This window comes from Ursus maritimus, unplaced genomic scaffold, assembly GCF_017311325.1.
Source record: "Ursus maritimus isolate PB19 unplaced genomic scaffold, ASM1731132v1 scaffold_1, whole genome shotgun sequence".
Classification (NCBI taxonomy): Eukaryota; Metazoa; Chordata; class Mammalia; order Carnivora; family Ursidae; genus Ursus; species Ursus maritimus.
This window is the reverse complement of record NW_024423343.1, coordinates 32266883-32284610: the sequence shown is the minus strand read 5'-3', so window position 1 is coordinate 32284610 and position 17728 is coordinate 32266883. Positions and strand designations below refer to the sequence as shown.

General features: G+C 35.6%; 1 protein-coding gene across 1 annotated transcript in view; it reads left to right on the top strand.

Moving 5' to 3' along the window:
• BMPR2 (bone morphogenetic protein receptor type 2) overlaps positions 1-8073 on the top strand; it is a 185608-nt gene extending 177535 nt beyond the window's left edge. The window contains exon 13 of the mRNA XM_008687374.2: positions 539-8073. Coding sequence (XP_008685596.1) covers positions 539-789 — 251 coding nt within the window. The 3' untranslated portion in view covers positions 790-8073. The remainder of the gene's footprint in view (positions 1-538) is intronic.
• The last annotated feature ends 9655 nt before the right edge of the window (positions 8074-17728 follow it).

Here is a 17728-nt window from a genome sequence, read left to right as displayed (position 1 = left end):
AGCTTACTTTAAAAAAAATATCAGTAGAATCTATCCCCTTGTTTGAGTGGCTTGTATTATAGACCGATTGACACATCCTATAGTAGGGCTCCATAGCAATAAAATGTTGGAAATTACTGGGAAATTTATACTGTAGTATTTATGTCATTCTTCTGAAAATATTATATGCCAGGTGCCTTTAAAATTTGATCTGCTTTGAACATTAAGTTAAATGATTAAATGCATTTTGCCAAGTTAGGATCACTACCAGCAACCAAAGGATTTGAGAACACAGCTGAGAACTTTTAATTTTCTCTTCGGTTTTTGCTCGCCCAATAGAATAATCCAACCAGTTACGAAAACAATGGGGCTTAAAGAGTCTCAAAATAAGTTGGTTAAGTTTTGCCTAGAAAATAATTGCCTGACATCATGAATTTCAAGTAATGTCTATTAATACCTCCTGCAGATATTCATTTGATCTGTTCTAGAGTTACCCTAATTTCTTACTATTTAATAGCTTCTTTATATGTAGTTTATTTTTCTGTCCTTTTATTTCCAGTAGGTGAGTCAACACAAGATGGCAAATCAGGATCTGGTGAAAAGATTAAGAAACGTGTGAAAACTCCTTATTCTCTTAAGCGGTGGCGCCCCTCCACCTGGGTCATCTCCACTGAACCACTGGACTGTGAGGTCAACAACAATGGCAGTGACAGGGCAGTTCATTCCAAATCCAGCACCGCAGTTTACCTTGCAGAAGGAGGCACTGCCACAACCATGGTGTCTAAAGATATAGGAATGAACTGTCTGTGAAATATTTTCAAGCCTATGGAGTGAAATTATTTTTTGCATCATTTAAACGTGCAGAAGACATTTAAAAAAAAAAAAACTGCTTTATCTTCCTGTCAGTACTCTCCCCCACCCCTGCAACAGGACTTGCTTTAAATAGATTTCAGCTATGCAGAAAAAGTTAGCTTATGCTTCCATATTTTTTAATTTTGTTTTTTTTTTAAGTTTTGCACTTTTGTTTAGTCTCATTAAAGTTATATTTGTCTGTTATGACCACAGAATTATATGTGTGTGTATCAAAAGTGGTCTCAAAATATTTTTTTAAGAAAAAAAGCAAAAACAATGTATTGCCGATAATCAGTTTGGACCAGTTTCTAAAGGTCATTAAAACAGAAGCAAATTAAGACAGGTTTGACTGCAGTGGTGTCTGGTATCCATGTTTTATTTCTGGGCACAAGCTAGTTTATATGTTGAACCGTTCCTGAACATATTATCTGTTGGACATTCTTTTCTCTTGTGTTTTGTTTGAACGTGCAATAGTCTATAGTCCACAAATAAGCTTTCTTGTAAGCTCTCTTCCTAACAGAGCACACATTCTTCCATAATAAGTGCATTTTTCTGCCCCAACCCCCATCCTTTTGGCAGGTCAGTTCTATGGCAGTGATTTTTTGCACAAGAGAAAGTAGCTACCTGATTTCTTGCTTTCTCTCTCCTTATGGAGAATGCAGAAACATTGTCTCAAAGGGCTCGAAAGAAGGAACTACCAAAACCTAATTTGAAATGCCGTTTCTTTTAACCTTCCAAGTTTTAAATGTTTCTTTCCAGGCATTTTAGTAAACGTATTTGATTCCGGTTTTTGGAAGTTCATAAGAGAGCATAGAACAAAGTAGACAAAGTCAAATATTAGCCTTTCTTCATTTTATTTTATTTTTTATGTATGTTCATGTTCCATATTCATTTATTTAAGAAGCACATTTTTATCAGAAAACTTATAGAGCTATACTTATATGGAATTTTTAAGTAGGTAGATGGTTAAGACTATATAGTGTTATAGCCTTCATTCTCTAAATAGGCCATCTTTGACTCAAATAAAATTACATTTCCTATTTAAAATAACTTCAAAAGTAATTCATAGTTTTGAACCCATAGTAACTTTTTATTCTTTTCCCAAGCAACGCCTGGTGACTTTATCTGAAGATGAGTCCTCTTCCCATGACCTAAAACACTGTATGGAAAAATCATTAATCTGGCATGCCACATCCCTGTGGAAGGAAGGATTGCTGCCAAGCCTATCATTTTTGAGCAGACTGAGGCTTACCTTCTTTTTTCAAAACTGTTTCTTCACTAATCCTATTTTCATAATTTCTCTTTTTGCCGGTTTTTCATATGATCTTTGATATGTGAGGAGCATTTATTATTTCCATTATATTAGAATATACCTTTTAGTGATGTTTAACATGTTATGTATCCTTCAAGTCCTATTGTTTTTTTTAAAGCTTCCTTTGTTTCTTTCCTTACTGATAGTTATCTCTAAACAACAACCTCAGCATGTTTTTTTAAATAAAGCACTTTATGTCAAATAAGGGACTTTTTTTTATAAGCACAAATTATTTTCTATCAATTTGCAAACACTGATGATCTCACTTAATTTTTCCGGATTCTCAGAGTACTTAATAGATGTTATTTAACTAAGTTCTAAGATTTCTCTGGAAGATAAAAAGCTAAGAGAAAAACACAAATGCCCATATCTTGCTTTTAGGTTTTTATCTCCTGAACAATATTTTCTCACTCATATTCCTCTATCTTCATCATTAGCTAAAGATAACATAAATTTCCCCAATTTGCTGTCCAAAATATTTATAATTTACTATATAAGCCTTCTGGTTTTTGCCTTTTGCTATAATCCTATTAGTTAGTTGTTACAACACTTCACACTTATTCTGATGGATGGCTGAACACAGTTTTGAGTTTTTAGAATTAAGATTATTTTTCTAGTGCCCAGGATTTCCACCTTTTTTGTTTTATTGGCCCTTTTCTTGATTCAGATCCTTAACATTTTTCAGTCTTCTGGCATAATTATTATTCTATATATGTAACAAATTATTTATATCTTTCCCACCAAATTTTCACTTAGTTCTCTTGCCTTTAAATATCTTTGAACTGCATTTCATTATTTTCAAACACATGTAGAATATCTTTGAATCAAAATAAAGTATATTCCTTCTCCAATTGAAAGCATTGGAGGATAAATAACCATTTGAGATCCAACTGATCTTTTCCTGACAGAAGTTATCTTACATCCTACTTTAATTTATGTTTAGGCTAGTTGGTTGTAATTTTTCCAGCATCTTTTTTTTTTTTGATGTTTAATAATAAAATGCTTTCAAGAATTAATATATCAAAATAAAAGAATCCTTTTAAGTTTCCCATTTCATGCAAACATGTTTAAAACAAATAATTTGCTTTCCCTAGCTTTAGTAGACCCTTCAAAAATAGGAAGAATAAAAAGTGTAGATCATTTTAATAAATTTTAAATTAAATTTACATCAGACTGATTTAGAATCTGTAATATACAAGCAAGCAAAATTACTTAAAATACTTGCTAACTTTATTCATCTAATAATGTTTCTTAAAGCTAATATTTAACTGCTATCACAGTATTTTGCATGTACAAAAGCATTTGGATCCTTTGAATAAAGGCCATTTAATGAAAAAAATATTAAAATTCACTTTGCTAGTTTTACAGCCTTAAAAGCATCATAATAGGTAATCAAATTCTAATATTAATTCCCCGAGCTATCCTAATTGTTTGTCAGAACTAAGTCCTTGAAAGAACTTGATTTGAATTGGCTTTAGACAAAAATGATTTAATTATAATTCCTAACAATGTTCCCCCTTTTCAAATTCATAATTTGGGGAAAAGAAACCAGTATCATTGTAAAATGTTATGAAAAGGCACAGGAATTAAATAGTACTAATCGACAATTTGTTATATACCGAATGGTGGGATATACACACACAATCTCTTTTAATCTTCATAGCAACTGTTTAAGGATTATTATTAATATTCCCACTTTACAGATTGAGGAAATTGAAGCTAAGAGAAGCCAAATCATTTGCCCAAGTTCCCATCCTAGTAATAGAGAAAGCTGGATTTCAACCTGGGTTTGCCTCTCCACATCTCCCTCATCCACACCACACTGCCTGCGCACAGTACAACAGGATGTGTAATATACTGACATTTTATTAAGAAGTTCAGTCATTACACTCTAGCACAATTGTGGCTTGTATATAAGCCAAACCAGATACCTTAATGACTTTAGAAGTTAGGCGAACATAAGACATGTAGACATATCTATGCTGACTGTTGCTTGAGAAATAATTACTAATTCAAGGTGAAATTCAATCCCACGTCTGCCATCATGAATCCTAAAATTATTTTACTTTTCATTCCTAATATTCTTGCATTGTAGAACTAAAGGTAAAGTAAATTTTAAGGGAAAAGTGAAGGTGGCTTGTGGGAACGAAGACTTTTCCCTAAATCGATTCCATACTTGACTTGGAGGAATTAATTTAACATGGATTTTAAGTCTCATCAATCCTTTGACTCCATCTTGAAAATTTCTGCTTGTAGTGACTTAGAGAAAATTTTACTAATCCATAAAACTAATTGAGGATGTAGGAAGGATACAAGGATAATATCTTTTTTTACAAAGCAGTTTCAGTATCTTCCTTACATGTACCCACTTATTGCAGAAAATGTACATTGGTTCTGAATGTGAAAATAATTAAAGGTAGGAACTCTCAAGGAAGAATATGTTTCGGTGGGAATTGTCACAAAATTTGGCAAGTGTTTTTACTTGAAGTATTTTCAAGTTTGGCGTCTAAAGCCAGATGGAATACTTGGTAGGTTGCAGCTATTTACTGAACTTTCCATCCTCAAAGTCATTTAAAATGGAAGAATACTTCCATAAATTTTTTTGTTTCTTCTTTAAATATTTATGGAAATGAATATTTCATTGGAGGTGGTTAGCTCCTAGAACTTGAGATTACATTGTATTCCTAAACAACCTTTTATAAATTTATATTGAACTTAACTACCAGTTATGTGCAGGTTATTGCATAACTATTCACAGATTGCTTTATATATTACTTTATCTTCCAAGCTAACTTATTAGAAATTGTACACACATGTTAGTTGATTATCTAAACCTGTTATTCCAGAAATTGTGTAACCCTCCCACATACACCCCAGGAGTTTTTTTCAGACTGAGATGTTTCCAAGTGTACCTTTTGCTGTCAGTTTGCTCTTCAGCAGGTAAAATTGCATTTTAACTTGTAGATTTTGAACTATGCAAATGTTAACCAAAACTATGTTGCATGATCCACTCTTAAATATACTCCTTGATTTAGTAAATCTGGCAAATCACTGTTTGAGCTAGTTACATAAATGTTATTATCAAAAGAAGGCTTTTGTATAGCTTCTCAGATTAAACTAACATAGAAGAAAAGAGGAAATCTCAGGGTGCTCTGGAGCACCGACCCATTACTTTCCTCCAACCACCTTTTAGTTTGTGTCTGACTTACTCTACCCCTTGGTTATCTGACTTGCAATCTTCTGTGTCAGGGGAATGTTCTTCATGTCGATTCTGCTTCCTTCCTATTTCATTTTATGTGCATTTGTCTCCTCCGGCAGTAAAAAAAAAAAAAAAAAAAAAGAGCAGTTGGCCATCTTCTCCACAATTGTTCTTTTTTCATTACGCTTCAGGCTTTTCAATTAACATCTAAGTCTCAGTTCTTCAGACAAAATTGCTTTGGTTCCCTTAGCATTTCCTTCTCAGCCCTATTTTTTTTTCAGCCCTATTTTAATAACTATTTATACTTAAGAACACTTCAAATTATATTTTACATTATATTCAAATTCATTACTCAAGTAATAGTTCAGTAGGATAGAATTAAGAATTAAGATGTTACAATTTAACAATGGATCCAACCATCAGATTGTCAGAAAAGCAGCACTTAAGTTTTGTATTATCTAACATTTCCTATTAAATTGTGGAGTTTTATCATTTTATATTCTCATTAGTTATAACTAAAAAGCCATGCATACAGAATTGTATATAATTTTGCCATTAAAATTTTTTAACCTGTATTGCAGCAAGCTTAGCATTACAATTGAGCCACAACATGTTACGTATTTGTATCAAATATTAAACACAAAATGCAAGATTAACTTTCAAAAACAAACCTTACAAAAATCAGGTATTATCTATGAATATTTTTGCAGACCACTTTTGAAATACTTATTATTTTACAACATAGACTGGACTATAACAACTTTCATTTAACTTTTAAGTGGCTGGTTAAAGTTGAGCGTTTGTGCATATAAAGAAAAATTTAGGATTTTATTTCATGGCTAATACATTTGAAAGTAAATAATTCAGCAGATTTAATGCCGTGTATTAGAATTATGCCCCAGATAAATCTATCATATCTTGAAAATTCCAATTCTATTATTATGTGATGTTCATAGTGTTACTATTAATTGTGGTGACATTCATTCTTTTAAACTTAATTTGCAACCCAGATTCTAAAATTTGGGTAAGAGAGAAGAAATCTTTAGAAATAAATCGCATCACTAGGGCATCCAGTTTATGATTGAATTTTTAAACAAATTACTGTATTTTAAACTACAACTTCTTAAAAATGTTTCAAAAGGCAACATGTAGGTTTTTTCCATTTTATTTGTACTTTTAGATTTCAGAAACATCTTCATGTTTTAGACTCACTCTATAGACATAATATTACTTAAAAACTCAGGGCCCTTTTCATCCCTTTGCACATGAGAAACTTTAATTGGTAGCAAACAAGCAATTAGTCCAGTTGAGTATTTAAAGTGTTTGTTGCACATACAGATCATTTAATGTTTCATCTTATGATTTGACTTAATTTACATAGCATAACATCAGATTTCATTAATCATAAAAACTTGCCCAATTCTATAATTACTGAATAGAGGGAAGTGACTCAACTAATTGGTTACATGTTGCAGCCTATTTAGGCCTTAGAGTTGAAGCACCATCTTAAAACCATTTCTGTTCCTTGGGTAAATGGTTATATACGAAGGGACAAATATATTTCATTTTGCTTTGTTTTTTAATGGGAGAACTTAGTAAAGTTGTTCCTTTGAGATAAAATTTTCTTGAGGTAATTTAACATTATAAAACTCTTCTAAAAGTGAATTAATGAGTTTATAGCTTTAGTAGTAGTTTGGATGGTTTTGAGAAGGTAACTATGATAAGCCGTTTATCACCTTGTCAGATCCAAATAGAATTTTTCCTTCAATCAGACAAGTCCAAGCTCCAAATTGATATGCTGTATACTTAAAATCCTAGCAGTGAAGTTATTTGTAACCAGTCTCTTGTCTCAGGCTCTCCACCTTATTACCAATCCTCTTAAGTATGATAGGGAAACATATTTTTAGAGAAGCTTAATAATAAGAAAACTAAATTACTAAAAGATGCAATTCAAAGATAGGTTCTGGTTAAAATTGAATTGCTTGGCTTCTGTGGCTTTTCTTTTTCTTGTCACATTTATTTATTTAAAGTTTTTGTATGCCTTGTCATGTTTCCATGGAAATTATATTGTGTAAGTATTTGTATAAGCTGGAATCATCCTTAATTTTCTGTTGATAATTTTTCAAATGAAGATAAGTGGATAATTGTAAAGTACACTAACTCTTAGGGTATTGTAGTAGCTGAAACATGGAGATGTGTAGCTGCCATGCTTTTTCTGAATGGACAGGAGAAACATAAGCTACAGAGTATTCATTTCTGAGGATGCTTTTCTGGAATAAGAAAGGCTGGAAAATATTGGCAATTCCTCAGAACCCTCTTTCTTGTTAACGGGTATCTTTTGTTGGTGTGTTTTGCTCTTACATTACAGATAGAATATCATATGAATTTATGGATAATTACTTTCAGTTATTTTGCTTTTGTAAAAGCCGTCTGAGACCTTGCTATGCTGTGTAAGTTGTGTTTGATGGATCAGTGTGAGTATGAAATAAAGCAAATCATTTTTCTTTTGTATTATCTATGGATGCCACTATGAAAGCTGACATTAAGCCACTAAAGAGTTTTTTATGAATAATTGTAAGTAAATGCTTTGATATATATAAACCTAAATAAAAAGATTGTATTGCTACAGAGACATTGGAGAAGGAGATTTTAAGACAGTTCTTTAGGTTTAAAAGAGGCTTGCTGTAAAATGGTGCATTATTCCATTTATTAAAGATCATATTAATGACAACAGTAATTGTATCTTTTGATTTTATTAGGTCACCAGAAATTATGACCGTTAGTGTGATATTTCAGGTATTTTGCACCAGAATAGTTAATGTTTTAATATACTCATTATACTCAGTATGATGCATTTTTAAAAAATCAATTAACACAGAATAATAGTTGCACACTTTCTGTGTGGTGGTTATTCTATGTATGTTGATAATTCTCATAGCAATCCTATCAAATAAGTATTGTCCCCATTTTAAAAATAAAAAAACTGTGGTTCAGGGAAGTTAAATATCTTGTCCAAAGCCACAGAACTGGTAAAATGAGATTCAACGTATTTTCCATTTTGCTTTGAACTAACAGTTTTAAATCACTGGTTACGGCAAGAAAATTCAAAAATAAAAGTGAAAATGGCCCAGTGGTAAAAAGAATAGCCAGGAACATACATGAAGCAATTTGCAGTTACTGAAAAGCTAGCAAGTACCAAAACAACTATTTCTTTCGGCCTAAAATTGTGTTTGTATTAAACATCATCAAATAATCTTTTAAGTTAGATCTTTGTGTTTTTAGAAGTCCTTGTTAAAATGCAATATGAGTTTTTGAAGGCAACATATTTTTTTTAAATATTTTATTTATTTGTCAGAGAGCAAGAGCACAAACGGGGAGCAGCAGGCAGAGGGAGAAGCAGGCTCCCTGCTGAGCAAGGAGCCCAATGAGGGACTCAATCCAAGGACCATAGGATCATGACTTGAGCCGAAGGCAGACATTTAACTTACTGAACCACCCAGGCATCCCATATTGTTTTTGACTCTAGATAAATTGAGTGTATTAGCTAAGTGTCTTGGAACACGATCCTATATAAATTCACAGGACAGCCATGTTTTTTTTTTTTTTCAAAATTTTATTTATTTATTCGACAGAGATAGAGACAGCCAGCGGGAGAGGGAACACAAGCAGGGGGAGTGGGAGAGGAAGAAGCAGGCTCACAGCGGAGGAGCCTGATGTGGGGCTCGATCCCATAACGCTGGGATCACGCCCTGAGCCGAAGGCAGACGCTTTAACGACTGCGCTAGCCAGGCGCCACTGATCCAAATATCTTGACAGCCAGACCCAAGTGTCTAGACTTGCTGTCATAGACAATGAGGAGACTAAATTTTCTTAGCAAGGAAGGACCTTGACAGAGTAATTTAAAGAAGTTTGGACTGACAGGTATGCAGGATAGATCAGAAAGGAAAATGATTAGTATGAGGGCATGAGAGAAACTGCAAATAAAATGCAGTTTTCATTGTGTAAGTTCCTTTTTCAGAGGAGCATCAAAAAATATTTTGAACACCTAATGTGTAACAAGTACCACAGTAGAAGATAAAAAACACAGCCCCTCCCTCAAGTTGCTCATAGTAGATTTGAAGAAAATTATAGTACCGGTTGTAAGTATTATGACAGAGTGAAAGTCCAGTGTATTATGGAAGTACACAACAAAGATACTTAATCCACTCAGTAACTGAGTCAGACAATTTCTCCTTTTGAAAGAACTTTCCTCACTGTCTTAAAATATGAGTAGGAATTAGTGAAGAGATGAACAATGGCCCTCGAAGCAGAAGTTATAGCTCCCATGAAGACCTATAGAGGCTTGAGAGGGTGGAGCTTTTTCAAGGGGGTGGGAGGATATTAGATTGGAATACAGTTTGGGACACTAAGTGAAAGTATGAAGAGAGATGGCCCAGTAGAACCCAGATGACCCAGGTGGGACTATATCACAGAAGGACTAGCATGCTATGCTGAGTTTGGACTTATTCTAGAAGTCAGTGGGAGAATTTAAGCATAGGAGTTTCAAATTAGGAAACTCAGCTGGTAATATAAAGAATTGACTGATAGGAAGGAAATTGAATATAGAAACATAGAAACTAGTGTGGCACTGGCAAGAGATAATGAGAACATGAACCAAGGCTGAGTCATGATGAAGAGGAAGAAGCAGCAGATTGGGTCAGGATTAAAGAGAACCAGTGGGACCCAGTGAAGCACCGAGATGAGCATTGTACAGGTGAAGATTGACTTCGAGGTTCTTTTTTTTTTTTTTTTTTTTTAATGATTTTTTATTATATTATGTTAGTCACCATACAGTACATCCCCGGTTTCCGATGTAAGGCTCGATGATTCATTAGTTGTGTATAACACCCAGTGCACCATGCAATACGTGCCCTCCTTACTACCCATCACCGGTCTATCCCATTCCCCCACCCCCCTCCCCTCTGAAGTCCTCAGTTTGTTTCTCATAGTCCATAGTCTCTCATGCTTCATTCCCCCTTCTGATTACCCCCCCTTTCTTTATCCCTTTCTTCCCCTACTGATCATCCTAGTTCTTATGTTCCATAGATGAGAGAAATCATATGATAGTTGTCTTTCTCTGCTTGACTTATTTCACTTAGCATTATCTCCTCCAGTGCTGTCCATGTTGTAGCAAATGTTGAGAACTCGTTCTTTCTGATAGCTGAGTAATATTCCATTGTATATATGGACCACAACTTCTTAATCCTGACTTCGAGGTTCTAATACAGCAAAGGAATGAGAGAAATTAAAAATCTCAGAGAATATGCAGCTAACTGCCTTTGTAGGTTTTTAAAATAGAACAGTTTTGACATCATGTGTTCAAATTTTTGGTTCCAAAAAAATAGTCAGACATCTTTCACCTACCTGTAGAAATGCTTTGAGAACAGAGCCTTCCCTGGGTAAGTCACACAGAAGTTTGATTTTATCTTTTTGAGTGAATGCCTTATTAGACCAACTTGTTGCACATAGTAATATACTAGGGCATTGGGGGTGGCCCTCACTATAAAAATGAGTGTCAAGAGCAGCCTTAAAAGCAGCAATAACAACAAAAAGATAGCCTAAGATGGCAGATGGTAGAAAGATAATGAAGTTGTGTCGATGGTAGATATGTCATCTTCCAAGAAGAGCTGTCCTCTTGCCCAGTGCTCCTTTCTCCCATCAAGTCCTCAACCTACTTAACTTCTCAACCCTAGAGCTCTTCCTTCCCTTCCACAATTAAAAAGGAAGGTAGAAAAACCCAGAAACTATTAACTAGCCAAGGACACAAATATGCAAAATGTGTGTTTCGTTTGTTTTTGATTGGATCAATGGAACATAGGAAGTTTTCTTTTGCTAACAAACATCCCATAGATTGAACCAATCAAGAATTTACGTAAGACATCATGGAAGATATGCCTAAATTCCTAAGGAAAATATATTCAAGAAAACAAATTATTCTCTTTAGATGTCATGTAGAACTTCAGAACTACTGTGGTGTTTTGTTTTGTTTTTTTTTTTTTTAAGATTTTATTTATTTATTTGAGAGAGAGGGAGTGAGTATGAGCAGGAGAGGGGCAGAGGGAGAAGCAGGGAGCCCGACACAGGGCTTGTTCCATCCCAGGACCCCAGGGATTAGGACCTGGCCAAAGGCAGTTGCTTAACTGACTGAACCATCCTGGTGCCCCCACTTAGGTCTGTTAAAATGAAATTTTTATTCCATTTTTACAGTAAGTTTATTAAACTTGTTTATCCATGACACTGGTGATGCCCTCTAGAGTCACATATTCTCACATGTAGAAAAGTAAAAATTTTCAGTAAAATTTTAAAGTAAAAACTCTTTGATTTATCTCCTTAACTCTCACTGCCCCTTTTAACTGAGTTTCAAAACCCCACTGTGAGCTGTTGCAATAGGCAATAGTCTTTGGTTTTTTTGCTTGTTTGTTTCTCCCTGTTCCTAGGAATTTTACACTCTGTTGCCAGTTATCTTGTCAATACTCTTATCAAGTTACCAATGGTTCAAGCTCCTCAGCCTGAAATTCCAAGTTGTAGCCATTAACTTTTCCAGCCTTATCTTCCACCACTCTACTAAACAGTTTCTAGTTACTTGTTTACTTTATTTTCTTACTAGGTTGTTGGCCTTTTGCATCGTGGTGGGTGTCTTACCATTTTTTCTGTCCCTGAAGTACTGATTTTAATTGATAGATATGCTGATACCAAAATAGTGGAGTTTTTAAAAATTTTTTAAAGATTTTATTTATTTATATGAGAGAGAGAGCAGAGTGAGAGAGAGCACGATTGGGGGTGGGGAAGGGACAGAGGGAGAGGGGAAAAGCAGGCTCCCTGCTGAGCAGGAGGCCAGATGTCGGTAGCATCCCAAGACTTTGAGATCACGACCTGAGTGGAAGGCAGAAGCTTAACCTACTGAGCCACCCAAGTGCCCTGGTTTTTAAATTTTTAAGTAGATTTTCATTTAACTTCTGCCAATCAGGCTTCTTAATCTGAGTTCTCTAAGTGCTTGAAAGTTATTTAACTGCAAGTCATTCAGTGAAGTTATTATGTGAGATTTGGGGCATCTCTTTAGGGTTAAAACTGACCAAAATGATAAACAACGAGAAAATGTGTAGATGTGTGAGAGAGAGAGAGAGAGAGGGGGAGAATTTTAAATAAATGAGTACTGATATTATCCATAAACCACTTTCAGCAGGTATGATTTTAGAAAAAGTGAGAGTAAGTGGGTTTGGAAAAAGGTCCATTAGCTAAATGCTTTTATCTTTTTTTGTTTTTTACTACAGTGTTTTTACTCTTTACTTTTTCAGTCATGTTAACAGTAAAATCACTATTCTTTAGGTACCCAGCAAGAAGACAGTGTACAACTTTGCCCACCAGGCGGCTCCCTTATTTCATGTTCTAAGAACAGGAGCTCTCCATTCTTTTGCATGTCTACATGTGTCTTGTTAACTTTGGTTCACGTGTTTTCTTATTGAATTTGAATAATAAGCAGAACAGGCTCCATGAACACTATTTACATTGGGAGAGTCCAATGCTTTGCATTAGCAGAGGAGACTGGGGCTACTAGGCAGAAACTCTACAGGTTACCCCTTCTCCCCAGAGCAACGCAAATACCAAAGCCAGGACTTAATAAACAAGACTTTGTTAGGACTTGACTTTAGTCCTGCGATGAAACATAATTTACAATTCCTGAGACACTGGCAGGGGTGTCCAATGCAGAGTTGTTTGAACATTTTCATGCAACACTAGCATTTGCTAGGATTCTATCAAAGTTAAGCAGAGCTCTATGAAGGCATTTTATAAGCAAAGTTAGATTTAAGAGTTTTTAAAAAACCATTATTGACAGGGCACCTGGGTGGCTCAGTTGGTTAAGCATCTGCCTTCAGCTCAGGTCATGATCCCAGGGTCCTGAGATTGAGCCCCCGTCCATCGGGCTCCCTGCTCAGCGGGGAGTCTGCTTCTCCCTTTCCCATTCCCCTTGCTTGTGTCTTCTCTCTGTCAAATAAATTAAATATTAAAGAAAAAAAACACCATTATTGACTTTGGCTTTCTTAATATCCAATTTTTTGAGAAAAAAATTTGATCGTTTTCTCCCTTTATTTTCTCTTCTCTGATTATTTTCTACCTTAAAATTCCATCTTAACAATATTCAAAATTGTTGAACAGCCTTCAGAATTGCTCTATGTATTATCATAAGGAAAAAAAGTATTAATTGCTATAAAGCTTTTGTGTTTTAAGTTTCCATTAAGAAGCCTTCAGATGTATAGAGGTGCCTGGCTGGCTCAGTCCGTGGAACATGTGACTCTAGACCTCAGGATCATGGGTTCAAGTCCCACGTTGGATGTAGAGCTTCCATTAAAAAAAAAAAAAGAAGAAGAAGACTTCAGATGTATAAACTGACAGGAAGTTCCCCAATTATAAGATCATATATAGAATTTTAGGTGGTAAATGGAGCTACTGATATCTTCTTTATTAAAGATGAAAATATAATAGTGAGGTAAGAAAGAGATATCACTACATCTATCCTAATAAACCAAAATATCTGAAATGATAAGGGGAATGTTGAGCTATCATAGATTATATCTGACTTGAATGTGACTTCAGGTTGCCTATTTCAGGAATGTTGGATAATTTTTAATATTACTTTGTTTATTACCTAAATCTGAGCCACTATTTACTCATGTTCTCAAAAGAGAAATTATTTACCCCCATCTTCCAAACATCAATCCTTTTGGATTTGAAAGCTGTTTCTACTATAACACATTAATTCAAGTCTTCCATGTGTTTCAAGCAGGACTTCTTTCAACTTGAAAATTCTTAGCAACATGAAGAATGTATCCTCACATAGGCTGTATAGGCAATATCAGAAAGGGCAGTAATTGACTTTTTGTTGTTGTTGTTGTTGTTGTTTACAGAGGGGGGACGGGCAGAAGGAGAGGGAAGGAGAATCTTAAGCGGGCTCCCATGCCCAGAGCGGAGCCCAATGCAGGGCTTCATCTCACAACCCAGAGATCATACCTGAGCCGAAATCAAGAGTCAGACGCTTAACCAACTGAGCCACCCAGGGACTCCGTGACTTTTGACCAATGGGAAAAAAAGCTTCATTCTTTCAAACAGATTCACACAAAAATATTTTATATTCCCTAGCCTGAAACTGATTTGAAGAATTAAAATTAAAAAATCAGAATTAGGATTCCTTTAATTCATAGATTGTCTAAAGTTCTGGAAATAACCTGTCTCAAGGCAGGTAGAATCTTAGTAAATTGTGCTCTATCTAGATCTTCCTCTTAATTAGTTTTGATTTGTATGGATCATATAAATATGTATCATTTACATACCTAACATATAAGAGGGTAATACTTTAATACCTATTCTCTAGGAAAGGAGTAAAATCATGATGAGCCTATAGTTGAACTCTGCCAAGTCAGCTGTGCTTTCTTTGACCTGTATAATATTTAAAATTCGATTTTATTTGAGTGCCTTTTTGGCGGGACCTGGACTCTTCTAAAACCCAGTAATTCCTAATTGTCTTCTACCCAATCAAGTCTTACTCATTTATGTTACCTTTCTAATCTTTGTAAACTTTCGGTCTGCGCCCCACCCCCTCTCCATTCTAGGACCTTCCATCACAGGCATTACCTGAATATAAGGGCCTCGAGGAAATGCTTGGCATATTGGAATAACCCAGGAGGAGAGGCAGCCCTGGCTAAAACTGAAGTAAGGCCACTTGTTTCACTCTCTCCACTGGTGAGCACTTTTCTTCGTCCATAAGAAGTCAACTATTATTTCTTCATTATTCCTCCATCTTCCTTTGAAACCAGCACATGAACACTCATTCATGGGATAAATGACTACTTCATCTTTTTTAAAGCTGTGTTTTTTAAAAAAAGGGTGGGGGAGGCTGGGTGGCTCAGTCAATTAAGTGTCTGACTCTTGATTTCTCACAACACTGAGATCAAGCCCGGCATCAAGCTCTGCACTGGGTGTGGAGCCTGCTTGGGATTCTTTCTCTCTCCCTCTCCCTTTGCCCACCATCCTGGCCGCTCATGCTCTCTCTCTCTTTAAATAAATAAATACATCTTTAAAAAAATTTAAAAAATAAAACTGTGTTATTCTGTCCTAATATGGTTTTTTTTTTTTTAAGATTTTATTTATTTGTTTGACAGAGAGAGAGCAAGAACAAGTAAGGGGGAGCGGCAGAGGGAGAGGGAGAAGCAGGCTCCCTGCCAAGCAGGGGGCCCTATGTGGGTCTTGACCCCAGGACCCTGGGATCATGACCTGAGCTGAAGGCAGATGCTTAACTGAATGAGCCACCCGGGCACCCCCCAATATGGCTTTCTTTAAACCAAAAGCAAACTTCTTTATGTAAGCATCACCATGCAAAATGGAATAATCAGCCATCACCCCATATCGAACCCTGCTTGGTTGTTTTTACAGTGGCTTCTATTTCTTCCTTTCTTTTCTTTTCTTTCTTTCTTTCTTTCTTTCTTTCTTTCTTTCTTTCTTTCTTTTAAAGATTTATTTATTTACTTATTTATTTGAGAGAAAGAGCACGCAAGGGGAGGGGCAGAGGGAGAGGGGGAGAGAAACCTCAAGCAGACTCCCCAGTGGGCATGGATCTGATGTGGGGCTCAATCCCAGGACCCTGAGACCAGGACCTGAACTGAAATCAAGAGTCAGATGCCTAACTGACTGAGCCACCCAGGCTCCCCAGAAGGCTTCTCTTTATTAATGGTTTCTTTTTTAACTTGGTAGGAGAGATGATCAGCAAAAATTAAAAAGGGAGGCCATTCCTGAGGAAGGAAAAGGAGACAGAAAGAATTACAATTCCACCTTTTAGGGTGGTAGGACCAGAGAGAAGAGGCATTCAAAAAAATATTTGCTGTAGATCAAGTCCCTTGCTTCGTGGCAAACTGAACCAAGATGTGTGGAGCTGTGTGCTACTGGCCTTCTCAGAAACTCACCTCAGTGTCCTTTCCCTTCACAGTCAAGACTTATTTGTACTGTTTCTCACCTGAAATTTTTTTTTAAAGATTTATTTATTTGAGAAAGAGAGCATGAGCGGGAAAGGCAGAGGGAGAGGGAGAGAGAATCTCAAGAAGACTCTGCACTGAGCATGGAGCCCAATGTGGGGCTCGATCTCATGACCCTGAGATCACCACTGGAGCTGAAACTAAGAGTCAGACACTTAACTGACTGTGCCACCCAGGCGCCCCTCACCTACAATTTTTTTGGTTGTAATTCTGGGTTATTTATTCTTTTAGTTGTTCACATCAAAAGAAGCCCTTGGTGATATGCTTTTAAATAGATAAATTTCAAAGTTAACGTAAAATCTCCCCTATAATTTTTCTTCTCTATACTACAAAGTCTCCTTCACCTTCCTGTTAGCCTCTTTCTTATATGTCTTATTTTGAAATGCTCTCCTCGTTTATGGCTAACCTTTCTCTGTTTTGTTTTCACCTAAATTATGGGGCCCCAAATCAGGCCTTTAGTACCTTCAATTTTGTATATAATGAATAATTTAAAATTTCATTTTGGGGAAGGTTACTGATGCTACTATTCCTGCTAAACTGGCCGTTTTAGGTTAACACTTGAGCCAGATTCAAAAGGTGTATGTTTTATTATACAGCATACGGAGGTACCTCTCTAAACAAATCTGCTACCCAAAAACCTGACTTTAGAGACTATAAAGTGATTCGTCAATTAAAAGATTTAATAAAACTTTTCTTAAAAATAAGCTCTCCTCTAGTACAAATAGTCTTTTCAGAAACACATTTATCATGCAAATTAATGTGTGTTCGTATAATTTGGGAGAGTAAGAAGAAAAGTATTTGCAGATTGAAGCAATATAAAAGCTGCCAATTTTATAGAAAGTAACACTATATCTTTGTGTCATGTTATTCTACACTGCTCTTTCCCACGCCTTTCTTAGGAAGTCTCCAACTGAAGACAAAATTTAAAGGGCTTCATATCTACTGCTATCCTCCAGCCTAAGTAATTAAACTCCTCCCCAGATAGTAGGTAAACAGAAATGAAATTAATTCCTCAATTAAAAAAAGTAAAAGCAAACACATGTATTAGTAATCTTCCTTCCTTTCTAAGCTTCAAAATAATTAAATTGATTTGGACTCAGACTCTTTATCTTGTAAGATTACATTTTAACTGAAACAGACTAAGCAAGAACTTCCCTTATAATTCAAACAGTCCTTGAATTTTTCAGATAAGCTCCACCCTCGGCAGCAATGACATCTCAAAGGTATGAGCCAACACCCAAATCCCCTTTGTACCTGGGATTAGGGAACAATATTTCCGTGTGTGTGTTGGGGGGGGGGGGCGGGTGACAGAAACAGAGAGAAACA